General features: G+C 58.4%; 2 protein-coding genes across 7 annotated transcripts in view; both read right to left on the bottom strand.

Moving 5' to 3' along the window:
• Positions 1-547: 547 nt before the first annotated feature.
• GNAT1 (G protein subunit alpha transducin 1) lies at positions 548-9,240 on the bottom strand. Of its 2 annotated transcripts, XM_024982388.2 has the most exons (10): positions 8,325-9,240; positions 5,318-5,427; positions 4,084-4,126; positions 3,804-3,945; positions 3,556-3,713; positions 3,334-3,462; positions 2,943-3,072; positions 2,467-2,620; positions 2,153-2,344; positions 549-1,799 (listed from the first exon to the last, which is right to left on the bottom strand). In XM_024982388.2, exons 1-9 carry the CDS (start codon positions 8,381-8,383, stop codon positions 2,154-2,156), a joined length of 1,116 nt encoding a protein of 371 aa, XP_024838156.1. In that variant the 5' UTR covers positions 8,384-9,240; the 3' UTR covers positions 549-1,799; position 2,153.
• A 91-nt stretch (positions 9,241-9,331) lies between these two features.
• SEMA3F (semaphorin 3F) overlaps positions 9,332-25,843 on the bottom strand; it is a 39,103-nt gene continuing 22,591 nt past the window's right edge. For 3 of the 5 annotated variants that reach the window (XM_024983273.2, XM_024983272.2, XM_002697033.7), the window contains 17 exons: positions 19,859-20,019; positions 19,696-19,758; positions 19,454-19,573; positions 18,640-18,732; positions 16,913-17,006; positions 15,451-15,570; positions 15,089-15,228; positions 14,854-14,968; positions 14,633-14,702; positions 14,323-14,467; positions 13,257-13,479; positions 12,533-12,621; positions 12,358-12,399; positions 12,014-12,171; positions 11,744-11,811; positions 11,350-11,483; positions 9,332-10,694 (listed from right to left, as the gene is read on the bottom strand). In XM_024983273.2, the coding sequence (XP_024839041.1) occupies positions 10,263-10,694; positions 11,350-11,483; positions 11,744-11,811; positions 12,014-12,171; positions 12,358-12,399; positions 12,533-12,621; positions 13,257-13,479; positions 14,323-14,467; positions 14,633-14,702; positions 14,854-14,968; positions 15,089-15,228; positions 15,451-15,570; positions 16,913-17,006; positions 18,640-18,732; positions 19,454-19,573; positions 19,696-19,758; positions 19,859-20,019 (2,267 nt within the window). In that variant the 3' untranslated portion in view covers positions 9,332-10,262. Of the gene's footprint in view, positions 10,695-11,349; positions 11,484-11,743; positions 11,812-12,013; positions 12,172-12,357; positions 12,400-12,532; positions 12,622-13,256; positions 13,480-14,322; positions 14,468-14,632; positions 14,703-14,853; positions 14,969-15,088; positions 15,229-15,450; positions 15,571-16,912; positions 17,007-18,639; positions 18,733-19,077; positions 19,188-19,453; positions 19,574-19,695; positions 19,759-19,858; positions 20,020-25,843 lie in introns of those variants that run through there. The other 2 variants (XM_005223007.5, XM_059880092.1) reach the window with 2 other exon arrangements.

Genomic DNA, 25,843 nt, shown 5'->3' on the forward strand with positions numbered 1-25,843 from the left:
CTGAGTTTTTTTGGCACCACCTTAAGCTTTACATCTGAGGTGAGTGCCTCATTTGCGTCACCCTAATCTCAGCCCTGTGATTATATCCTAGCTTCAAGGGCTTCCTGGACCCATCATCTTCTGGAGGAAGCACAGGCCCTTGGGCTGGTGGGTGGCACCCGTCCAGCCTTCCTGCTGCTGCTTCTCCCATCTTCCCTTTCCTTCCCTGCTCCTGCTCCACGCAACTCCTGTGACCCAAAAGCCCACATTCCTGGGCCATTTACACCCTACTGTCCATGCCAGAATGAGCTTCCACCTCACAACCCCTTCTTGATCCAAGATTGTCCTTGTGAACATTTCCCATGGCCCCTTTACCCCCTCAATCCCTCTCAGGACACCCAAATTGATCCCACGCCCCCAAGAGTGCCCCCTGCCACGACATGTCAGCCGCTTCTTTCTGGAAAGAACCATCTCCCTACTCACGTCCAGTCCAGCACTGGGCATTGAATAAATGCGCATGATTCATGATCATTAACTCTCCCCTTCCCCCCAAGAAAGGACAACCAGGGCCTGACGCAAAGGTTTATTGCTAAGTTTGTGTATCTAGCTGAAGGGAGTGCAAATTATGCCCTGGACTTGTTAGACGGATGTTCCTTGCCCTTGACTCCAGCACGGGCTACGGCCCATGGGCATCAGCAAGGACTAGGTACTTGATGAGGAAGTGGGGAGCAGAGGTAAGGGGACATGGGCTTTTGTCCCTGATGGTTCAGGCATGACTTTTTTTTTTCCTACCAGGGCCCTGATGGGAAGGGTGAGAAAAGCTGCTGGCAGGGACAAGGGGTCACATGGATTTGCTTTTGACCCTACCTGAGGCAGACCACTCTGGGCACAATCTGGGCTTCCTTCCGGTCTCACATCCTCTGCCTGGGGCTGATCGATGGGACCCGGACTCTGCTCCCAGCCACCCCTCAGGACAGTGTGACCATTGGCCACAACTGGTGTCAACAGTACCCTCCCTCGACAGAGTGGCTGATCTAGAGTGCCGCGGGCTGGAGGGGAGTAGGACATGACTCTGGTGTCCAAGGACGGCGTGGGCAGAGCCTCTGGGGGGAGGGGTTAGGGTACGGGAAGTTTCCAGCTTGAGTCTCTTCCTGCTACCAGGAGCCCCCAGGCTTGCCCTGACTCACTAAGTCGTCTCCATACAAGCTGCACAGGCCAGAGCTGGCTTGAACTTTGGACTCCTGAATCTGCTGGGCAGGGCAGTCACTGGCCACTGGGCAGATGGGCATCAGACCCTGTCACATGGAGGTGGTAAGGCTAGAATGGGCTGATGGTAAGCAGAAGGCTTGCTCAGAGAAGGGCTCCATGCCTGCCCCCTGCCCTTCATAAAGCTCTAGGAGGGAGGGCTGTTTGCTGAACCCAGACTCACCAGGTGAGTAATGGGCCTCCTGGGGCAGAAGAGAGGCAGGAGATTGGTCAGTAGAGGTATTGCTGAGTCACCGTGAGCTGTAGCTGCCCCAAGTCCTGCTTGCTTCTAGCTGGGGCTGGCTGTGGTAGGTCTGGGAGGCCAGTGCAGCCAGGCCGTGAAGGGCAGTGCTGGGGTGGCTGGGGGCATTGGACTCTCGGAGACCTGGGAATCCTGGGAGCCACGAGGGAGGGTTATAGGGCCTCAAGGCTAGCAGGGTTTAGGGCTTTGAGTGTGTGGCTGGTGGGGCCACAGGCTGGAGCCCAGGAGTCCTGGGGGACTGATAGGGTCATGCACATTGGGGCTACAAGGTGTCAAGGGCTGCAGGGTCTCAGGGACGCATGAGCTCAGGCACCTGTGAAGAGAAGAAGGAACAGAGTCAGCATCCGTAACATGGAGTCATATGGAGATGGGCGTGGAAGCAGTGCCCTAGCTGAGTGACTGGGGCGGAGTCAAAAGAGAGCTAGTGGGTGGGGCTTGTGAGCCGGGGGCGGGGCCTATGGCCGTAGGGGTGGAGCCTGAGGAGCTAGAGTGGGACCCGGAAGCGGAAGGGTCAGAAAGTCCGGCGACCAGACGCCAGGCAGTGGAGTGGATCCGGAAAGCTGGGGAGGGGCCTGCAGATGGGATAGGGAGCTGGGGATGGGGCCCCCGGGGGTACTGAGATCAAGAGGCAAGACAGAGGAGCATCCCGGCCCGCAGAGGAGCCACCTCAGAAGAGCCCGCAGTCTTTGAGGTTCTCCTTGATGATGATGTCGGTGACAGCGTCGAAGACAAACTTGACGTTCTGCGTGTCGGTGGCGCATGTCATGTGGGAATAGATCTCCTTCACGTCGCGTCGCATGTTGAGCTCAAGGAATTGCACCTTGATGTAATTGCCGGCGTCCTCATACGTGTTGGGCCCTGGCAGGGGAGGGGTGGGGGGCTCTCAGTCCCTGCTACGAAGCCTCCCCGCGGCGGCAGGAGGAGCTCAGGCCGAGAGAGTGGCTTTGGAGCGCCGCCCGGTGGCAGGCCAAGGGTCTCACCGTTGTAGTCCGGAAAGCAGATGCTAAGGTGCGCCTTTTTGATCTTCTCCGAGAAGACGTCCTTCTTGTTGAGAAAGAGCACGATGGACGTGGTGGCGAAGTAGCGGTGGTTGCAGATACTGTTGAACAGGTGCAGGCTCTCGTGCATGCGGTTCTGAGGAGGACAGAGGCTGTCGGGCACCGGGGGACAGGGGTCGCCACCCCCCTCCACCTGGCTGCGACTGACTGGCCGACCCCAGCCTGCTCTCTGGGCTCCGGGCCCCCACTCAGACAGCTCCAAGACTGTCTCCTCCTTCTCCTGCCACTCGCCCACCCTCCCTTCATCTCCTGATGAGGAGGCTGCCTCGTCTCCTCCTTCAGAGGGCTCTGGGACAAACATCCTCTCTCAGATGCTCCCCGCGCCCGCCCACAGCGCCGTCTCCTCTTTCTCCTCTCCTCCTCCCCGCTCAATCGCTCAGGCCCGGCTGGACACTCACCACTTCGTCGTCTTCCACCAGCACCATGTCGTAGGCGCTCAGCGCCGCGATGAAGATGATGCAGGTCACCCCCTCGAAGCAGTGGATCCACTTCTTGCGCTCTGAGCGCTGCCCGCCCACATCGAACATCCTGCGGGGCCATGAGGACCGGAAACCTGTGTATCAAGTCTGCCGGAGACGCCCACAGGCATCCCCTGGCTTCCTAATGCTGGCTGGGAAGCACCCAGATGGGCCTGGCATCCGGAGGGGCCAGACTTCTCTGCTGGTGGGGTGTTGGAGAAGTGGCAGGTCTCTAGAAGGGCTGGGACCTCTGCGACCAACAGGCCTCGGGCAGTGAACTTGGAGGAAGGCCTCCCCACTCCAGAGCAGGAGTCAGGGCTCAGTGTCCTACCGAAAGTTGAGGTCCTTGAAGGAGAACTGCGTCTCAATGATACCCGTGGTCTTGACACGGGAGCGCAGCACATCCTGTTCAGTGGGCACGTAGCCCGGGGTTACCAGGCGCTCCAGGTCTGAGAGATAGCTGTGGGAGATATGGGATGTGGGTAGGGTTGGGTGGAGGGGTGTGCCAGGGCCCCGCCTGCCCCCCACCCCTGTGCCTGGCCTGTGCTCTCACTAGCCAGCAGAGTCGTTGAGCTGGTACTCTGAGGCTCGGTCGAAACAGGCCTGGATACCGGAGTCCTTCCACAGCCGCTGGATGATGTCTGACATCTCCTTGGGCATCGTGCCCTCCTCGATGGTGTCTGCCATGTGCATCAGCTTTCGGGCGTCGTCCTGAGGGCAGGGGAGTGGTTGGTGGTAACCAGGGGCTGGGGCTCAGCCTCGAATCCCCAGAGGCCCTGTTCAGCTAGTCTCTTGACACACCTGGCGCGCAGAGTCTCCGTACTGGATGTTGAGTGTGGTCATGGCGCGCACAATGGCCAGGATGGACTGTAGCGTGTTGCCATAGATGATGGCAATGAACTCAAGACACTCTTCCAGTGAGTACCCGTCCTGGTGGATAATCCTACAGCCACGGGAGCCGGGTCAGCACCTCTTGGGCGGGTCAGGGATCAGACCTCCAGGGCACGCCCAACCCCAGGGCCTCAGGTAGGGCAGGGGCACCACCCACCCCCAGGGCCTCCGATAGGGTAGGGGCACTCACTTCATCTGCTTGACAATGGTACTCTTCCCAGATTCACCGGCACCTGGATTGGAATGGAAACCCTGCCTCAGAGATGCGCAGACCGCACTGTCCCCTCTATCCCACCTGTTTCCCTACCACACTCCCCAAATAAGGTCCTAATACCCCGGCAGCAAAACCTAAATGTCAGGAGTGACCAAAGCGGGCTGATGAGGCGAATGGACAACCTCAACTCTGTCCTGGAGCCTCCAACACCTTGTAGGCTGTCTTATTTTTCGGAGGCCAAAAATAAAGAAACCTTGAGCTCCACCTTGTGGACGATTCTGGTACTACATGCATGGGATTATTTGAGCCAGGTCAACCCCTGCTTTTCCACCTGGGATGGAAGGGAGTGTCCCCAAGAGGCTCAGAGGGAATTAGCACGTTTTGCTGGGGGAGAAGACAGAGCTGACAGTCCTTTTGAGCCTGCTCTCGTGTGGGTGTCGGGCACAGTTAATGGGATTTTGGCTTAGCCTGTCTTCCCTGGGGTACTCTGGTTTGGTCTCTCTACCCACATTCACCTGTCTGTCTGAACCCTGGACAGCCTGGGAGAAGCCTGAGGTGCCTTCTCAAAGCAGTTCCTTCCCTCGGTGGTGGCGGCAGGAGGAAGTACTAGATCAGTCCTAGCTCCCCTCACTACCCATGGGACCAAGGACATGGCTTTCTCTATTCTCCACTGGGCCTTAGTAGCTCTCTACATCTTTCACCTGTCCTGCAGGTCTGCCAGCAATAAAGCTCTGGAAACTGAGGGCCACTGTGTGTGGACCTGGGAGGTCCTGGAAGCTACCTACTCTCAGGAGGACTGTGACCTCCTTCCCAAGGGAGCAGCCTTGTTGTGGTGCTCCCGAGGCCCCTGGTTTCTGAGCCCTCCTCAGCAGGCCCATCAAGCTAAAGGCTGGGGTTTGAGGGAACATAGCCAGGGCAAATGTGGGCCTTGAACACGTCTCTAAAAAAAGTGTGATTGGCACACACATCTTGGGAGGGGAGGTTGCCTGAGGTTTGAGCCCTCCAGAGAGGGTTTCTGCGGGATACCTAGCCTTAGGGAGCCAAAAGTGTCACCCATCAGGCCTGGTCTTGCTTGGCCTGGGCTCCACTCTGTTGCTAGGCTGTAGGCTCATTCTGTTTCCCAAATCACACCTGCTTCACAGAAGGGCCACCTGCCTGCCCCCAGGCCTCTGACTGGCAGATGTGGCCCCTCCTCAGCCCACCCCCTTACCCAGAAGCAGCAGTTTCACGGTTCGAGCATCTTTCTCAGCATCTTCTTTCAGCTTCTTTTCCAGCTCCCTTGAGTGCTTCTCCTCAGCGCTGGCCCCAGCCCCCATGGTCCTGGCAGGAGGTGAAGGAGGAGGGCCGTGAGTTGGTTCTTCCGGATGGAGGGGTTCCCCAGAGCCAGGCTCAGGCTAGCCTCTGGCCTCCCTGGACACCCTTCTGACCCCAGAACTGGGAATCCAATGGCTGTCTACAGATCTGGGCAGGGCCTGGTGGGGCTACTTAGTAGGATTTGGGGGTTGTTGGTATCTAAGAGCCAATCAGAGACAAGGACAGGTGAATCCAGCTCAGCCCCCAGCCCTCCTAATCAGGCTGGCATGGCCCCAATCCCTCACCTGCTGACTCTGCACCCCACTCTTTGCCGCTCCCCAAACCCTCTGGGAGAGACCCTGGAGTCCTAGTCCAGCTCCTGCTCTAAAGCAGGGGTACAAGTTCTGGGGGGTTCAGGCTCAAAAAGGGGAAGAGAGGGCCTCAGTTCTGGGGGTGGGGGTAATGAGGGGAGGGCCTGGGAGCAGGGAGGAGAAGGATAAGCCTGCAAGGAGCACCTGCCCACTGTCTAGTACTGGGCTCAGCACTGCTCCTTGCTGAGCTCACACCAGCCTGGCGGATGCACCACATCACTGCACAGATGAGGAAGTGGAGGCTCAGAGGATCACATGGCAGGAGGTGGTTGAGAAGGGCCGGTGACTCTAGGCCAGGGTTCCATGCTTAATAGGGAGTCAAGAAGGAAAGGTGGACATTGCATTTGCCCTGTACCAAGGGCTGGATCCAACCTGGGTGAGGCCTCTACCTGCCTCCATGATTCCAACAGACTTGGGTGGGTGTGCATGTATCCTGTACTGGTATCAAGCAAAACAATGACATACGTTTGTCTGTGTATACTTGCATGTAAACATGTGCCTGTGCTTTCTTGAGTGCCAGTGTATGTCTATGCTTGCTTGTTTGTGTACCACGTGTGTGTGCATGGATGCTTTTGTGCACTTCTCATGTGTATGTTTATATGTGCACTTTGCTGTGCTTATGTGGGTTAATGTTGCATGTGTGTGAATGTATAATGCATGCACAGGTGAAATGCATGTGTGTGGATTTGCCTGTGTGCACCTACATTTATGCACGTGTCTGCCTGTATGTGTGCACACTTGCACATGCGTGTACCCATAAACTTGAGGTCAGCAGTCTGACCTGCAGAGGTGGCCAGGCTCTTCCAGGGAATATCTTGCAGGCCTGTTATCAGATGGGAAGAGAGTCCCAGAGCAGGTCTGGCATTCCCAGGGGAGGAGCGGATGAGCCCCACTCCTCTTCTGTCCCTTGTGGGTGCTCTGGGACCTGTCAGGGATATCTCCAGGGCATGCCTGCCTCAGCTTAGGGGTTAGATGTCGTGTGGGGTTCAGATGGGACAGGGTGTGCTCCTAAGTGGAAGTGGTTCAGCTGAGCATGTAGTGTTGAGTTGCAGCCTCTGGAGTTTTGCCACCTCCCATGAGAAGACTCAGATCCTGGGCTCTCAGCCCCCTCCTGGCTGGACTCCCCAGAAAACTTGCTGCCTTAGCACTCAACTCTTGCAGACACAAGGCTGCCAGGGCCCCATATTCTGGGCATTGAGACTGTCCCTAGTGTTGGGCAAGCTGAACAGGCACATGTAAATCAATGAAGTTAGAACACTCTCACACCACACACAAAAATAAACTCAAAGTCGCTTAAACACTTAAATGTAAGACAGGACATCATCAAACACCTAGAAGGGAACGTATGCAAAACAGTCTGACATAAATCGTACCAGTATTTTCTCAGGTCAGTCTCCCAAGGCAATAGAAATAAAAGCAAAAATGAACAAATGGGACCTAATCAAACTTAAAAGCTTTTGCACCTCAAAGGAAACCATAAACAAAATGAAAAGACAACCTAAGGAATGGGAGAAAATATTTGCAAATGATGACTGACAAGGTCTTAATTTCCAAAATATGCAAAAAGCTGATGCAACTCAACAACAAAAAAACAAATAATCCAATCAAAACATGGGCAGAAGAACTAGACATTTCTCCAAAGAAGACATACAGATGGCTGACATACATATAAAATAATGCTCAACATTGTTAATTACTACAGGAATGCGAATTAAAACTACAATGAGGTACCACTTCACACTCGTCAGAATGGCCATCATTAAGAAGTCTACAAATAATGAATGCTGGACAGAGTGTGAAGAAAAGGTAACCCTCCTACACTGTTGGGGGGCAGGCAAGTTGGTAGAGCCACTAGGGAGAACAGTATGGAGGTTCCTCAAAAAACTAAAAACAGAGTTGCCATATGATCCAGCAATCCCACTCCCAGGCATACATCTGTAGAAAACTGTAATTGAAAAAGATACATGCACCCATATATTCATAGCAGCACTGTTCACAATGGCCAAGACGCAACCTAGACATCCATCAACGGATGAACGGATACAGAAGACGTGGCACAAAAACACACTGGAATACTACTCAGCCACCAAAATAAATGAAATAATGCCATTTGCAGCAGCACAGATGGGACTAGAGCTTATAACACGAAATGAAGCAAGTCAGGAAGAGAAAGGCAAATACCGTATGACACCACTTATATGTGGAATCTAAAATATGACGCAAGTGAACTTTTACAAAACAGAAACAGACTCACAGACAGAGAACAGACTGTGGTTGCTAAGGGGAGTGGTGTGGGGGGGGGATGGAGTGGCAGTTTGGGATTAGCAGATGCAAACTATTACATATAGGATGCATAAACAGTAAGGTCCTACTGTATACCACGGGGAACTAAACTCAATACTTTTTGATAAACCATAACAGCAAAGAATATTTTAAAAGAATGTATAAATATATGTATAACTGAAGCACTTTGCTGTTCAGCAGAAATTAACACATTATAAATCAACTATACTTGAATTAAAAAATTCACACACACACACAACACACACTGACCCTAAACATGTAGGAAGTAGACACTGGTTCTGGGAGCTGGGAGCTGGTGGCTTCAACATCTGCCCTGCTGGGTGAGGGGAGATCCATTCAGGAGCAATAGATTATCTGCGCCACCTTCGACTTTTAGGTTCCATTTGTCTTCTACCCCACCACCATGCTGCAAGTGGGCCCTGGGAGTCTCTGCAGCCTGTACACTGCCCAGGGGGTTGGGGTGGTACAGGGGCCCAGGTGTGTGAAACCAACAAAAACCTGCTTTCTACATATTGGCTTTGCTTAAAGTGGGACTATTCCACTGCCTCCTTGTCCCCCCCAGCTCCCCTTGCCTGCCAGGTATGGCCCTGAGCCCTGCTGGATCCCTGAGCCTCCCTAGCTACTGGCTTCCCAGGTGGCTCAGTGGTAAAGAATCCACTTGCCAATGCAGGAGATACGGGTTCAATCCCTGGCTCAGGAAGATCCCCTGGAGAAGGAAATGGCAACCCACTCCAGTATTCTTGCCTGAAAAATCCCATAGACAGAGGAGCCTGGCGGGCTATAGCCCATAGGGTCGCAAAGAGAGTCGGACATGACTGAACATGCATGCACATCAAGGCTTGACTCATTAACTTTGGCCCAGGGCCCCCAGCCCCACTTCCTCCTCTCCAGCAGATCCCCACTTATCCTGGTCTTCCCTGCCTCTGGACATTTGCTTGTGCTGGGCCCTCTGCTAAGAGCTGGCTGGAAGGAGACAGGAAGAATGGGAATTTTGTTGATTCTCGGGCCAGGGGCAGCTGTGCTGTGAAGGCTGTGGCTCTGTCTTGCCAATTCTGAGTCCTGAGTTCCTGGCAAAACACAAAGCCAGGTGAGAAAGCAGTGTGAGCAAACGATCAAACGGCTGAATGAATGACTGAAAGCTGAACTTCCAAAGGAGACCGTGGGGGAACCGGTGGTCAAGCTACATTAGTGGAGGACAGAATCTGGGTGTGGGCTGAACTCCCACCCTCCCTCCTGCGCCAAGGAGAACACCAAAGTCCAGTCCCAGAGCCAGTGTTTATTAGCAAGATGGAACCCAAGGGCAGGTGCAGCCGGGCAGCAGAAGGCTGCCAGGAGCTCCCACCCCACTACCCAACTGCCCCCCAGAGCTATTTACACCCATCATCTGAAGTGGTGGGCAGAAGGGAGCCCTGGGGAGCCCCTGCAGGCCCCAGGCCTCTGCCATGGCCCTTTCTCCCCTCAGTGCTACCTGAGCCTGGCCCCTCTGCTGTTCTCCCAGCCCCCGAGTCACAGTGGCACAGAAAAAGCGAAGAGGAGGTAGAGAGGCCAGGCAGGGTGGGAAGGAGGGGCCGGAGGGGCTGCCCCACCCAGGCAGGGCTCCTCTTCTTCTATCCCCAATAAATAGAGAATAAATACCCAGGAAAGGGCTGGCCTTGACTGAGTGCCCCTCTCCCAGGCAGGCGCTGGCATCCTGTGCCACCCCCTTCTTCCCTTCTCTGAGTGCATCTGAGCCCCCGCCCCCCACCCCCAGTCTCCAAAGCAGTCCTCGCCTCCACGTGCATGCCAACAGCACAGGCTGATGGAACACACTGGCAAAGGTGTGTGTACAGTCCGTGCTCTATCCAGGTAGAGCCTGCTCGCTCCCCGTGTCCTGTCGATCCCGCCGGTGGCTGTCGAGCAGGTAGACCCCCAGGTGAGCCTGGGGACTGTGGTCCTGGCCTGACCCGGCCAACTGGCTGCGCCTGGTTAGGTGGGCTCCGTTTTCTGCTGTCTCTGACCAGCTTGGGTCTAAGTTCTGGACGATGCTGCCGTTGAGGCAGGTTATTTACAACCCACCAATAAATACTGTCTTTGCAGGGGCAGGGTGTATATAGAATATAGATATTTTATATATATATATATATATCTTTTATATTAAAAGGAACAAGGGCTAGAGGCTGGCCCATTGCAGGGCTCAGACAGCAGGCCTCATGTGTCCGGTGGGTGGTGGCGGCGGTTCCGGGGTTTTTTCTGGTCCTGGGGTTTACGAGGCCTGGGTGCCCCTGGGGCCTCCCTGGGACTGGGGGGCACGTGGCGCCAGTAGCCCTGGCAGTACTGGTGGATGAGGCCCACTTCTGGCTGGGCCAGCAGCTGGGCCAGCTCTTGGTAACGGGGCTTTGGGGGGCCGGTGCCCGGGGGCGGTGGAATGCTCGCAGCTGGCGGTGGAATGCTTGCAGCTGGCGGTGGGAAGAGGGCCGTACGGATGTCTTCCTGGCCCAGGACATGCAGCTGCACCCGTGTGATGATGTGCTTGAAGTTGTTCTCGGTGGCTGTACAGGAGTAGAGGCCGCTATCACCAGACTGCAGGGCGCGGAGCAGCAAGCCTTGTTCAGTGCGCAGGAAGCGGTCGTCCGCGTGGACCTGCAGGGGCAGGGGGTGGAACTCAGGGACTGCAGGACCACCCTGCTGTCCCCACCAGATCAGACCACCTTTGTGGCCATCCCATGGAGGGACACCCATCTGGAATTTCCATGGAGCAAGAAAAACCCACAGGAAGTGTTCATATGACATCTGAATGGCATATGACACTGCCATTTCCGGAGGAATGACCATAAAGGGAGTCTGTACAATGAGGGAATTCTGGAGCATACATACAATTTCTATTTAATGAGAATAAACGGATATTGGGGCACCCTCCTAGAATTTGTTTAAGAAGGGACTGCCTAGAAGCTATTTCCATAATAGGAGGGCTACCCGATAGAATTTCCAGATGCTGGAACTCATCCACGTGAGTTCCATACAGTGAGGTACACCGCCAATCAAGTACACATATGGAACTCTCACATGAAAAGGCATGCCTACAAGTAGTTTCCATGTACTATGGAAACCCCACAGGGTTTCCATATAACTGGATTCACCCAAATGATTTCCACACAGGGAAGGGTGCTTGGAAGGACTTTCTTAGAATGAGGGCTGCCCCACTCTTGGTTCCTATACCACGCTTCACCCACGTGGAATTTCTACTGTATGAGGGATGCCCCATCCACGGCAAGGACCATGGGGCACAGGAAGTCACCTCGCGGCGCCGGTCACTGGGATCTCGCTGGAACAGCCACTTCACGGTAGCCTGGGGCGAGCGGGGCTGGCACTCAAGGAAGGCTGTGCTCCCTGCCACACCGTACTGCACAGACTCCACAGCGTTCTTATTGGCTGCAGAGCAAGAGGGTGCCACGTGAGAGCAGCACCGCCTCTGGGCAGACCGTGGGCTGGCGGGGGGCACACACAGCCACACACACCCCCACACACACAGGCAGGGCTGTGCCCTCAGGCATCCACTCCTGGAGGGGGTGGCCAGGGACATCCCTTCTCCAAAACCCCTCACCTCCACGGACCATGGGAGGGTCTGTGCAGTGCGGGCCCCGTGACCGGCTCTGCGGCCGCGTGGTGGTAATGAGACACAGCACACTCACCATTGGAATTGAACCCACGGCACTGCCGGATGGGGTTCCCGTGCCGGACATCCTGCCGGCGGCTCCGCCTGGATGAAGACAACTCCTAAAGAAGTATTCTCAAGAAAGCTTGTCCCCCCGACTCCCCACCACCAGGTCTCTAGAACCCCAAAACTCCAGGCTACTAGAATGCCTCACCCACAGAGACCCCCCAGGGATATATCACATCCATCTCTAGACCCCCAGGACAGAGCCTTTTAGTCAGAATTCCCAAGGTCTCAGGGTCTGCACCTCTTAGAGGACGCTGTGTAGCGGGAACAGGCTTGGCCATCCCAGGCGCAGTAGGGGTCCCGGGCGAGGCAGCAGTCGGCACAGGCGGCCCCATATGCCTGACAGCGGTGCAGGCTCAGCTGTGTGACGCCCACGGCTGAGGCCACGTACAGTTGTTGCTGTGGGCAGGGGTAGGGGCTTGTCAGTTCCCTCTTGGCAGCCAGCTTTCCTTAGGAGCCAGCTGAGCTGGGCTCCTCCCCTTCCTGTTCGGTGCCTCAATATCCCCCATCTCTCTTTACCACGGGCTTGACCCCAAGGGGAGGTGGGCTCCATGCCCACTCCCAGCCCACCTCGCCTAAACTCACCCTCTTGGAAGAGATGGTCATGGTCTTAACAGGTGCTGGGTCCTAGAAGAAAACAGGCGTTAGCGTGCAACCCTAGGGACCCCCCTTCCTGTCCTGACCTGGAGGTCTGAGGTTAGGAGGTGGCACCGAGGGCAGCTGTGGTGAGTGGGACAGGCCCGGGTGGTGTCACACCCACCTTGAAGACCTCGACCTCCTCTAGCATGAGCTCCTCCATCTCCTGGTCGTCCTTAGGCAGCACGATGACCTTCTGCACTGTCCCGCGGTCTGGAACGGGCCGGGCAGGGCCTCAGCGGGGCTGAGGGTGCTGGGAAAGGGGCACCAGCCTCAGCCCCTTCCCCCACCAGGGCCCAGACCCCCCAGGGGCAGTGGAGTGGGCGTGCTCTATGCCAAGGTGGAAGAGCAGCCCCCAGATGAGGGGAAGAGGTCTAAGGGGGCTGGCCCTGCATAAGGAGGGTGCCACAGCTAGAGTCTGCCCCTCTGCCCCCAGACCCTCGTTTGGGAAGCTGAGAACAGGATGCAGGATGCGTTCCCCTGGGTTGACAACTACTGGGACAGCGGTGAATGTGGTCTGCATGTGCACACGAGAGCATGTGTGTGCTTGGACCCGGGTGTCCTGGAAGTGCCTGCCTCTGTCTTCCCTCTTCCTGCCCAAACATGGGTCCCCAGGCACCCTGGGTCCCCATTCTCCCGGCCACCAGGGATGAGGATGGGAATGGGGTTTCCCCACCCCCATTCTCAGTTATCCTGGTAATAGAGGGCTCCATAGGATGAAGGAGGTGGCAGGGGTGACAGGGACAACCTTGTAGCAACCCCCTAGGAGGTCAGGGCCCAGCCCTGTGGGTCAGCACCCTCCACCCAGCGGGCCCAGCGTGGGAGGGGCTGGGAGCAGCAGTGGGTACCTGTGCCCAGGAAAAGCACCTCATAGCGCCCGTCGGCTGCGTCCACCTGGTCCACGGCCACAGTGGTGAGACGGTAGGGCGCGCCTGTGCGGACCACCAGGGGCCGCCGCTGCAGAGGGTAGATGGCCTGGTACATGAGCGGGTGGCTGCGCATGAAGTTGATGACTTCATCAGGGTAGTCTTTGGTGGACTTCATGGACGGCGTGAAGGTTCCGCCAGGGCACTGCAGGCAGGTGATGAGCGTCAGGCCCAGCCCGCCCAGGGCCTGCCGGGCCCATTCGCTCCAGAAGAGGTCTCCCCTGTCTGTGCCTACCTGCTGTCTTCCCCTGCTCCGCTTCTCAGAGCTGCCCCCCATCTGGGCTTCTGCCCTCCACCCAACCTCTCTGCAGGTCCTGCTCCAGCTGAGGTCCCAAGGTCTCACCTGGCCAGGTCCCATGGCCATCTCCCCAGCTCACGTGCCATGACCTTGTGGCAGCCATCTGGCAGAGCTGACCATGGCCTTTCCAGGTCCTCATCCCCACCCACTTGTCTGCTTCCTCAGACTGCTCTTCCAGACCCCTGCCCCCGACTCCACCCCCTGCTCAGCGGGAGCTCCTGCCCCAGCCTAGCCATGTGATCGGATCATGATGTGTTCCTGCTTCCACTCCTGCGGTGGCCCCATCACACCAAGATCCGGTGGGTCGCCTCCCTGCAGGGGCTCCTGCCCACCCCCCCACCTCCAGCCTGTCTTGAAGACTTCCCCCACAATTTTTAGCTCCCCAACAACCCCTGCCCCTGCCCCCAGAGGGTGCACCCTGCCACACCCAGCCACCGTCTCTGTTTCAGGATCCTAGCTGGCTTCTTTCACAGCCTGACACTGTTTGTAAACGGTGGAGTTTTCTTTTTAACTTCAACTTTATAGCGGGTGAATAGGGAGTTTATACGTGTGTGTGGTCCACCCTTCCCCCCGCCCGCCACTTGGCTATGAGTGTCACAATGGTGGGGCCCACGTCTGCAAAGGGCCTGACCCAGCAGAGGTCTCGTAGAAAGAGAGGAAGGGGAAAGGCAGGCTGAGCGTGGTCCTCACCGTGCCAGGCCGTGGGTAGGGCATCTTTCCTGAGAAGGGCATCCACTGGTAGTTGGGGCCCTCCTTGTGGGCAAAGGGCCCATTGAAGACCATGCGGATGTCAGCCATGGAGTAGACACACACGGCAGAGCCTCGGAACACAGAGCTGCGGGCAGGGCAGGCTGCTGCTGTGGGTGGGGCAGACCCTTGGCCCAGGGCCCCTCCCCAGCCTGCTTTCGCCCACAGCTCCCCACCAGGATGGGGTCCTCCACAAGTCATAGCCCCTCAAACTGCCACCCGCTGCTACTGCTGGCCCTGGCCTTAGCCTCACCCCGAGGAGGTGAAGACAGCGTAGATGACTGGGTTCCTCACATCCTGGGTCTGCTGGACAAACACATCCTCTGGGGATAGAAAGAGAGGGGGCTGGGAGCGTACCCTGGCCAGGAGCCCCAGAGCCCTGCCCACTCCAGGGAGGGGGCACACCAAGCTTTCCTGACTACCCATCTGGCCGCCCTCCCCTGCAGTGGCCACTGGCCCCGCCCAGGTGCTCACGGAGCTCGTCGAAGTGGGTCTCGATGCCATCCTCGCCTGGCACAGAGCAGACCAGCCTTGCCTTCAGGAATGTGCTCCACTTGTTGACCAGGCAGCAGTGGCCGCCGTCATCATTCTGGTGGGGGTGGGCAGGAGCTGAGTCAGATCAGCTCGCTCACCCCCAAGACCCCGCCAAAGCCGGGCTGACAAGAGCCAGGACTGGGCCTGGGCAGGGGGCAGCAAAGGGGCTTCGTACCAGGCAGATCCGCCCAATGCGGGCGTACACGGCAGGGCTCTGCGGCGCCTCTATGGACCGCTCACGGAAGAAGAAGTAGAGCTTGTCATCGTTGCGCTCGGCACTGTCAGGGATGAGCTCGGCGTGGATGAAAGAAGGGTCTGCGGGCGGGCAGGAGTCAGCAGGCAGGGCCCTCCTCAGACAAGGTTTCTTGCCCAGGTCAGGTGCAGGAACACCCCCAACTCTTCCCTTAACCCGGGATAAGAAACCACCCTTGCCCTAGCCAGTCAAGGGCCCCCAGATTTTCCATGAGTGTTGCCTTAGGGTCTCCGTGCAGCACCCCAGACATGCTGCCCGCTAGAGCTGTTGCAGGCTGTTCTCACCATTGAGCCACCGAGAGTTGTACTGATCCGTGCGCATGGCCGTCTGCTTGCCAAGGGTGCGGAAGATGGCTGCGTCCGTGCCCATGAAGTCGATGTACACGCCTGCATAGAGCTCCTCATCTGCAGGTGGGCCAGTGAGTCAGGGGGACAGTGCACAGCTCAGGTGACCTCCGGGGCAGGGGCCCATCTCCCCCGCTCAGGTTCTCCCAGGCAGTTGTACCACCAGTGGGGCGCTGGGGACTGTTTTGACGACTGGTTCTGGGAAGACTGGGATTGGTCGCAGTTGACTCTGATAAGCAGCCAGAGCCAATATCTATGGTGTAAATGCTCCCACTATGGCTGATTTCAAGCCATTACCCTGAATCACCGAGCAGAGTGGGGAAGAGCTGCTCAAACCAGTGGATAGTATTTCTCACGGATATTCACAGAAGATGTAAATAATCTCAAGAGTATAGATAATAATAAAACGTAGTAAAATAATTAGGAAGTAATGAGTTTGGAGTATCTTTACCTTTGTCTTTACAGTAATTTAACTGTAAGCTTATATAATTGACTTTTTAATAATATCTGTGTTTAATAGCTGGCCCACAAAATACCTGAACATTTAACAGAAAATCTGAAGTGCGCTGGCTCCAGCACACCATTCCAAGGGTGCTCCTCTAAGGTCCTCCCAGCAGGTCTGGTCTTCCCCCATCGGACTCCCTGGTCTGGATCCTGCCATCCAGCTAGGAGACCTTCTTCCCAAGATGGGGGAAGATAAAGCCCACCCACTGCCTTTCCCAGGCTTGGAGGTGGCACACTGCCCAGCAGCTGCTGAGAGGCAGACTTGCTGGGCAGCCAGAAAACAGGCTGAGTGCAGGGACCTGGGTCAGCATGGGGCTTGCCCGACCTGGGGGTAGGGGCCTGCAGCTGCTCCTGAGGCCCCAGGCAGGACTCCTTCTCAGAGAACCTTCTCCCAACTCCCCCAGACACCTGGCCAGACCAGAAACCAACTCTCCCAGTCAGTCTCTGGGCCAACACCCTCCATTGGTGCTGCCTTGTGGGCCTCTCCTGGTCTCCCAGACAATCTAAGGCACACTCTGGGACCAGCCCTCATACAGGCCTCAGTGCAGACCCCACTTGTCTTTTCCCAGGGAGGCTGCAGTCTGGAGGGCTCTGATCTTCACATGGACCCCAATGTGGATTTCAGGGTAGAATCTGGCCCCCTGAGCCTATCCCCACCCCACCCCCCATCCAAGGGGCTGGATGGAGACTCATGCCACCTCGTCTCTGCCCCTCAGCTACTGGGGTCTGGTCTGTACCCTTCCCCTTTCCAAGAGAGGCCACACTGCGGGGGACGGGTTTCAGACATGGCAATCTCACAGTCTCTTCCCTGGGATAAGTGCTGGAGCCATGCTCCCTGCTCCAGAGGCAGAGGTCACACCTTTTGGCCACAGAACTGGGGTGGGGTGAGGGCACTCACTGATGAGGGCTGAGGCTGTGTCCAGCTTGGGGTCGTAGGGACACTTGCCCTTCCCTGACTCGAGCTTCTCAGGCTCCAGGTAGAAGACGTAATCCTGCAGGGCAGAGAGGGGTGCAGCGTCGTCTAGGCTGTCCCACAGCCAGGGAAGGTGAGGTCCACCAGGCTCCCAGGGTGACAGTGAGCCCCCAGGGGAACCCTGAAGCCACCCTGCTTCCCTTCCCAGATCTCACTGGGTTTTAACTCCATCTGGCCAGGTGTCCCAGGGCACGGCCATGCTGTGGGTTCCCAAGAAGTTGCTTCCTGGTCCAGGTCTCAGATAAGACCTGGACATCACAGGTCTCAGAGGACTCTGGTTTGAGGACCATGAGAGGGGCATGAGATGGGCTTATGGGGGCTTCAGCCCCTCCATGCCAACTGGTTCAGGAAGACTCTGCCCAGGGCCCCCCAGTGGGCCACAGAGGCACACCTCTCTGAGCTGTGGCTGCCAGTCTCAGGCCACAGAAGGGCTGCCGACCTGACCAGGGCAGGGGGACTGGCCAAGGGCCTGGGGTCCTGCCCTTTGCCGTCAGGTCCTGCCAGGCCCGAGGGCTCTGAGGTTATTGTGCTGCTGGGTTTTGCGCCCTACCTGTGGTCCTTGGGACAAACTAATAGAGCAGGGCCTTTTCCCTGCCCCTCAGCAGAGCCCCCAGCCCCACACATCTCTGTGGGGAGCTGGGAGTTGAGGGGTCTAGCCTGGACCACGTGGAATTCACAAAGCCCCCCAGACCTCCCAGCCCATCCCTGCAGATGCTAGGAGGCAGGCTGGTAGAGGCACTGGGACCAGGACAAGCTCACGAGGTTAAGGGAGGGAGAAGAGACAGGCAAGAGGCAGGAAGAAGGCGCAGCAGGGGGCAGGGATGGTGATGGGAAGGTGCACACAGGCCTGCTTCCAGTTCCACTCTGCACACACACGGGGCTGCACACAAAGCTCGGCACGCGCCACAGCCAACACACGGAACCCATTGTTCACACCCTGGGAGCGCACACACACAGTCTGAGCGGTCCCACCTTTCAGCACTCCCTGCCACAGACACACCAGCTCAAGTGACCACTTGCTCTGTCACTCACCGGCAGCCTCTGCCCCCCTGCCCGCCCCTGCCCAGCCCCGGCCCCCCCCAGCCCCGGCCCCCAGTGCCCCCTCCCTCCAGTGCCCCCCAGCCCAGCCTTGTCCCAGGTCAAGCCTAGTAGAAACACAGTTCTGCCCCTTCCACCCCGGACATGGGGGTATGCAGGACACCTGCATTAATGCACGACCAGGGAGGCCTGGGGCACGAACCCCTGAGAGCTACGTCAGGCTGAACATACGCGCCATATTCCCGCACTGGGTGCTGAGTAAGGTGTGGGCTGGAGAGTGCCCTACACGTGCCCACGCGTATGTTGGTATGTGCTCACACATGTCTACACACGTGTTCTGAGGGTGGAGGGATGGCTGTCCCCAGGGCTCCTGTTTTCCCCAACTGGTGACTTCATGATTTCTCGTCACACTGAGGCTGACACGAGTCCAACTGGGAATGCCTTCAGAGCCTGAGGGCACTGCAGGGAAAGGGGTGGGAGGGGGCACACAGGTAGACAGAAAACCCTGGGGAGGCTGGCCTGGGGTGCGGGTTCCTGGCTGGAAGGTCAGGCCCGGGGTGAGTTCGGTGCTGAGGCAGTACTGGCTGGCAAGGGCCTGGAGGGATGAGGCCCACCTGGCGTGGGGCTGTGGGCGTCGGGTAGAGGGCGCCATCGGTGGCTCTGCTGCCTCGGCCTCTGACCACCTGCATCTGGGTCCAGGGAGTGGCCTGAGAAGATGAGGAACATGGGTTAGAGCCAGGGGTGGCAGGGGCTGGGGGAGCGGGCTTGGGCTGCCAGCCTCTCACACCACACATGCCAGGGACACACACAGGCGCACCTGGGCCCCCTGAGCTCACACATGGCTCATCGCCGTGAGGACATGTCCACACAGCTGGGGCACGCCTGCACACACCCATGCCCCTTCAGTCCAGTCACTCTCACACACACTCTACAAGGTCACACCAGCTCACACGCATGCCCACATGGAAATGGAGTGGGGTAGAAGCGGGCAGGTGGGCGGGCAGAGCTGAGGAAGGGGCAGCTCTCCCCCAGGCCGTGCGGCAGAAGCTGACCCAGGCATCCAGCCTCCTAATGCTGAGGCCCCCGCCAGGCCCTCTGGGTTGGCTGCAGGGGGCACCGTCCACAGGCAAAGCCAAGAGAACTGCTGCCGGGTATGGAGTGAGTGCTTACTACACGCCAGGTACAGTGCTAAGTGCTCTGAGAGCATCAGCTCACTGCCGCCTCCTCACACCGACCTGTGAGAAAGGCAGCTATAAGTCCCGTTTTCAGGTGCGGAAACAGAGGCTCTGAGAGGTGGAAGAAGTCACTCACCCACGGCCACAGGGCCAGGAGGTGGCAGGGCTGGGGCTCAGGCCCGTGCTCCCGTCAGAACCCTGGAAGGCAGCTCCTAGTGGGGGCGGCATCGGGCCGGGGCGGGGCGGGGCTTACCTCCGCGCGGCGGCCACGGTTTACATAGGCGCACACGGGGTTGTAGGCTCCGGTGCCACACACGTACAGGTGTGTTCGGTTCCAGGGCTGGATGAGCCTGACGAAGTTCCCGCACTCACCCTGGGGCCGGAGGGAAAGCCAAGGAGATGCCCCAGATGCCTGCCAGGCCCCATGCCTTCCTGGGGTCCCCGTGCCCCCTGCCCTCCCCACCCCAGCCTACCCGTGGACCCCACTGCACTCACGTTGCCATCCTTGCCTGAGAGCACGCACTCTTCAATGCGCTGTGGGGTGGCTGCCCAGTGGATCTGCCAGAGAGGGGGATCAGAGGGCCTGCCGGCAGGGGCCCCGCACCCTGGGGCTCACGTCCCCCAGCATCCCCCGCCCCACATCTGGCCTGGCCCTTACAATGAGGGGCTCGCGGTTGATGTCATGCAGGTCCAGGGACAGCACGTAGTCCTTGCTGCCCACATACATGCGGTCGTGGTCCTCGTCCTTGAACAGGATTCGGTAGTCGCTTGTGTTGAGAAGGAAGTTGAAGAAGTGGGCGGTGCCTGTGGCCTTAAGCTCTGTGGGCGGAGGGTAGGGCAGCAGTGGGCACCTGGAGGCCAGCCAGCATCCCCTCGACAGAGGCGGTAACCCCGCCCCACAGTCCTCTTAGCCCTCTGCTTCCCCTGCAGAGCCTTCTTGGTAACCTCTTGAGTTCCTGACATTCTCGGAGGAGAAAATGGGACGACGGGTGGGCAAGCCAGGGAAGGGGCCACACCCAAAGCTGGGGCCCTGATTCATCAGCAGCCCAGCCAGTCTCCAGGTCCCAATGAAAGCACAGTGGGCGCAGGCCAGGGCGCGTGATGGCATCAAAGACTCTGCTCAGGTGGGGGTTAATGCTCCCACGCTCAGGGTGGGGCCAGCTTCCCACAGGGGCCTAAAAGGGTTAATGAGCAGGGGGGTGGGGGTGGGGGCAGGTGCATCAAGGGAAGCCCGAAGACGCTGGCACAGAGCCGGGGCACCCAGTCCTCACCCCAGCTGCCAACAAGGCAGGGGGCAAAGCGGGCACACACAAGGTCCCCACCGTGTCAGAAGCAGGTTAGCCAGGACACCGGAAAGCCTTGCTGGAAGCAAACTGCCCAAGATATCTTGGGCTTCCCCTAGACCCCATGGGGTTGCTGATGGTGGAACCCTCAGGCCACTTCCTGGAACTAGCCAGGAAGTCCTTCCCAGGAAAGAGGCCTGCCCTCTAGAGCTACAGCACCCCCAGGGGCTGGGAGCAGTGTCCATCTGACTCATCAGTTTCCCTTCCATGTGGCCCACTGACCCACAGGCTGCTGGGGGAAAGCCGTCCTTTCTGAGGATGAAAGACAGGAGGGAACTTAGCTAGTGACACGCCAATGACAGAGGATTCCAGGAAACTTGGGAACCTTCCTCCTCTGGGAGAGGGAGTTCCGAGGGGTCCCTGTGGCAGGCCCCTCCTCCACCCACCCCCAGCTATTTTCAGCTCCACCAGAGAGGAGTTGATTGTAACCAGGGTGATGGATATTCACCAGCACAGGAGACTTGAGCTGGCGGCACACAGAACCAACAGTATGCATGTATGCACCCAGCCCAGGTATACACACCTGTACATATCGGTCCTACGCCACATGAGGCACCCAAGGGAGATCAAACATGTGCAATCTCCCTGCCCCACAGCTGGTGACCCATTTCACAGGTGGGGTACTCGAGGGAGAGACCTGGAGAGGGGGAACAGCTGGGATCTGAGGTCCTCCTCAAGGTGGAACCAGCAGGGGGCTCTCTCCCATTAGCCCAGGCTGCCTTCTACTCGGGGCAGTTGTCTCTGACTGGCCTGGCTGACCCTGACCCCCCGCTGTGCTCTGGAGAGCTGGGAAGGAGGCTGGAGAGGCTGAGCCTGAGAGCAGCTCTGAATGGGAGCTTCAGGATGTGCTGAGATGGGCGTGTGAGGCGGGCCAGGAGCCAGGGGACTCCCACAGCAGACCCGGAGGCCACGTCCGAGGCCGTGCCCTGCCCAGCCCTGACTATGGCAACAAAAGAATACAGGTGATGACCTTGGCCCACCGCTGGGACGCAGGGACGCCAAGGGATCAAAGGGCCGATCCCTGCCTGGCTTCGGCCTCGTTGGCGGTGCCTCTGAAGTCCTGGGCAGGGCAGCCTGGGCACCTGTCCTGCACCTGTTGTTGGGCCACTCGGAGTCCCCCGCCTGGCCACCCAGCCATCGTGACAACAGGAAAGTAAACACTCCCTCACCCCCAGGGCCAGGAAGTGGCCAGAGAGGAAGTGGGGCTGCCAGCGGAGCCCCCCCAGGCTGGGACAGCCCGCCAGGGGTTATTTATACCCTGGCTGGGGGCATGGCCTTGACAGTGCCCTTACCCGTCCTGCTGGGCTAGGGGGCATTTGGGGGGCAACAGGGGGAAGGGAGGCGAGGCTCAAGTGGGCACCTTCAGACACAGAGATCTAGGGTTGGGGGGAATTTCAAATATCTAGCCCCAGGGATACAACCGGCTATAATCCCTACATCCCTGCCCAGCCCCATGGGCCCCTATAATCTGAGCCCTCCCACTCTACAGTGCCAGGACCCCTCAAGTTTTCCAAATCCCCCTCTCAAGTTCAAAGTGCTGCGAGGACAGAGGAGAGGGCCATTCAGCAGTGAGGAAACAGACCTACAGGAGGAGCAGGAGGCTCGGTGACCTGACCCTCCCTCACTCCCTCCGGGTCCCCACCCTGTGGGTAGAGATGGGAATGGAGGGAATCATCCCTTGTCTTAGTCATCCCGTGTCTATCATGAGCAAAGCCCTGTGCTCACAGCATCCAGTTTACAGATGACAGGCAGAGCAGGAAAGTGACACATCGGAGTGCGCAGAGCGCAGGATTCCCGCCCAGGTCCATGGCCTTTTGGACCGAAGGAGGGGGCAGCTCTGGCAGAGCCCATCCTGGTGGTGGTGGTGGGGACTGCCTGCCAGGAGGGCCAGGGCCGGAAGGTGACTCGTCCTCCACTTACAGGGCACATGACTCAGGACCCTCGGGACCCCTCCCAGTGGCCACGGGATATGGCGTCAATGGCTCTGTTGTCACAGGATGTGATGTTTTGGTCACTGTGGAAACAGGCAGGTGTGGGGAACCCCCATAAGGCTGTATAGAGTAGGGAAGGGGTGGGACAGGGGTCAGGAATCTTTGGCCCTGCCATGGGCTCCTGGCATGGGCTTCAGGAGCCCAGTTGGGGTCACTGAGTGCTCATTTCCTGCAAACCAGATTGTAGTAAAGAATTACAACAAGGGTCCCTGTGACAGCCCTGCAGCCCCAGCTCCAGACAGGAAGACTGAGGCCCAGGGGAGAGTGGTGCTCACCTTAGGTCACCAGGCAAGGACTGAAACTAGTATCCTGTCCCCACCTCCCCTCTGCCACAGGGTGAAAGAACAGGGGGTCTTCACTCCTCCAAGAAGTGCGGCTGAAGGCAGGTGGTGGCTGAGTAGTCCTGGGCATCCTGCTCTGACACCTGCAGCGTCAGCAGGCCTACAGCCTAGGGCTGCCAGCTCCAGTGAGGGGCAGGGACTTGGGCCCAGGGCACTTGGGGGCCTAAGCAGGCATGGGTGTGCGAGGAGGAGCTGACATGGACCCAGGCTGCTCACGTCCTCAGGCCAGTCCCCACCTCTGCTCCACTTGTTCCAGGCCCAGCTCTGATAGCAGGAGTGTCACCCCCCTGCCGCAACCCCAGGAAAATACAGACGGAGGGGCCAGGGCACAACCAGCCCAATCCAAGGCTCTGCGGGTGCCAGGGATTCAAGTCTGGATGAGCTCTCATTTTGGGGAGAGAGGGTGGTGTGCCTGGGTGATGCTCCAGGGACGAGCTCCCCACCCCCAGGCCCTCTTGCAGGCTGGGCACAGGCTGGGTGGGGTAACATCCGGGAAGGCTTTTCCCGTCATCGGGAAGGAAGAGCCTTTTCTGGCATCGGCCACCTCATTTCCGCAGCCGTTCCCAGCCTTGACAGTCTCCCATGGCCATTAGACACTTGGGGTCCTGGCCCAGAACGGCCTGGCAAAGGTCCATGGGCAGGAACTTTCTCAGCATAGAGGAGCCTAATCCTGGGGGGTCTCTGTTTCCTCCTCTCTGGGAAGCACTTGATGCCTCACTTAAAAGGAGGAGGTGGGCGAGGATAGTGCTGAGGGGGCGTGTCTGCAGCCCTCACCCGCAGACCCCGAGTGGGCGGCCCCCGACCCCTGCTGCCCGTCTCTAGGACACCAGGTCTGTCGCCAGTGAGGCAGGGGCTGCTGCAAGAGCGGGGTCTTGGAGCAGAGATGGGTACCCCGCCCCCTTGGTTACAGCCCTACAAAGCAGCAGGCCTTGACTGACAGTGTCACCTCCGGGGCTGTGCATGGGTACTGCGAGCTGATGGACAGGTCCTGGCAGCCCAGCCCTGACCTCTGACTTCATGTGGGCTGGGGCAGCCCTAATTCCTAAGATGAAGAGAAATGAGGCAGAGGGTGAGGGGCAGGGGTGCGCCAGGGTCTCTGTTAGGTCTCTATCCTCCAGTCCTTCTGAGGAGGGAAACCAAGATGGAAAAGGAGATGGGGGCAGGAGCAGAAGGGGAAGGGTCCCTCCTGGACACCCTCGTGGGCGCTGGGCAGGGGTGGCCCCCAGCCCCTTCATCACTCCCCCAAGCTGTGAGGGGCCCCAGAGGAAGGCCTAGGGGCTGGGCTGGCCCCCTGGCTCTCAGCCTAATCCTCTTTTAATGAGCGGCCAGCCGGAAGGCCTCAGCCCCTGGCCACAGCCTTGCAACCCCGGAGCTCCAGCCAGGCTGAGCAGGGGGCAGGGCAGCCCTAAAGCCTTTGCAGGCATCTTTCTCCCTGCTCAGCACCCCACCTCCCACACACCTCAGTGCCAGGGTCCCGGCATCTGCAGGGATACACCGGGGTGACATGTGCCTTGTGCTAATCCTCTCCTAGGCACGTACCATTTATTCAGGTCCAGGTCCCACATGGGGCTGAGCAGGGGAGGCCATCACCTTTGATTCAGGGGCTGATTCCCCCAGTCCCTTCCCTCCGCCACCCCTCGGGATGTTCTAGATGGGAACCCCTAGAAGCCAGACCTAGGGGTTTGCCTAGGGCTTAATCTGTCTGCTTCCTGGGATGGGGGGCAGACTCTAGGTTCCTCTGGCCCCAAGCCCATCAAACTCTTCCCTCTCCAGTCCCATCTCTGCATCAGGCTGTCCAGAGCGGAGACCCACAGGCCTCCCTAGGAGCCATCCATACTCGCCCCTCTTCCCCCTAGGCAGGTGAGCCAGGTCGGTGCCAACAAAACCAATTACAGCAGCTCTCACCCAATTAGCAACTAATTATGGCCTCGTAGTCCATTCAACATAATTAACATGTAAATGACTCCGCGTGTTTATATTCAATAACGGCTCTGATTGAATTTAATTTAAAAGTCTGAACTGGGGACCCTGTTACCGTATTTTACCACTTAGAGCTGCCACTTCCTGGGAATGTCAGCTTCTCCAGGGGAGAGGGACCCAAGGCCAGAGTGGACAGCGGAGGGACAGGCACCAAGACAGTGGCCGAGAGGGTGGAGATGGTTGTAGTCTCTGGCTCCCTGACATGCCTATCCCAGGGATATGGGGAGGTGGTAAGATCAGACCTTGATGGGACCCTCAGGATAGGAAATCCTCTGGAACAAGGGGCCCCTTCTCAAGAGCTACTGTAAACACTGCAGCTGTTCAGTAAACACCAAGCTGGAGCAGCCCAGCTGGGCTAAACTCTGCTGCGGGCTCCCCTCCCATTTTGGGGGCAAAGGGCTGGAGGCTGGGGCCCGGCAGGCCCAGGCATGCTGTTCCCACGCCCGTTCCGCCCCAGCGCCCACCTGCCCCGCCCAGGAGAAGACAGGCTGGGGGCACAGCTCATCCCGACCCAGGAAAAACCAGCAGGTGGGAAGCGGCAGCAAGGTCACCCTCTGGCACACACAGGAGGAGAGCAGAGGTTGGCCCTACACCTCTCCCCGAGAAGGATGTCCAATGACTTTTCATTGTGTCCTAGCTGGTAGGGGGCCCTCCATCCAGGTGCCTCCATTGAACCCTGCCCAGCCCCAGGCCCACATGATGCCTGATTGTTCTAGGTCTGGGCTGGTGGCTCCAGCGGCCAGGACATCCTACCTGGACCCGAATGGTGTGCCTAGGAGGACACCTTTGGCAATCTGTGGGCCAGGCAAAGTTCAGAGCTCTAGCCCAGCCTGGAAAAGACACAGTGTGGTCAAGGAGGCAGGCTTGAAGGAGCAGGGTAGCCCCCAAGCCTGGGGTGGGAGGAGAGGGCCTGAGCCAGGCAAGCAGCTCACACTGGAATGTGCCCCCAAGAAGTGGGAAGTGAGTGGGAAGAGGGGCGGGTCCTGAG

Source organism: Bos taurus, chromosome 22 (assembly GCF_002263795.3).
Source record: "Bos taurus isolate L1 Dominette 01449 registration number 42190680 breed Hereford chromosome 22, ARS-UCD2.0, whole genome shotgun sequence".
In the NCBI taxonomy this organism is placed as follows: domain Eukaryota; kingdom Metazoa; phylum Chordata; class Mammalia; order Artiodactyla; family Bovidae; genus Bos; species Bos taurus.

Bases quoted from the DNA above. Each gene is read 5' to 3' on its own strand.
- GNAT1 (XM_024982388.2), bottom strand. From the start codon at position 8,383: ATGTTGAAGCCACCAGCTCCCAGCTCCCAGAACCAGTGTCTACTTCCT. The intron at 4,127-5,317 runs GTAAGGGGGTGG...ATTCCAATCCAG, and splicing joins CGTGAAACTGCTGCTTCTGG to GTGCCGGTGAATCTGGGAAG. The intron at 3,073-3,333 runs GTAGGACACTGA...ATGGCCCCGCAG, and splicing joins TTCAAGGACCTCAACTTTCG to GATGTTCGATGTGGGCGGGC.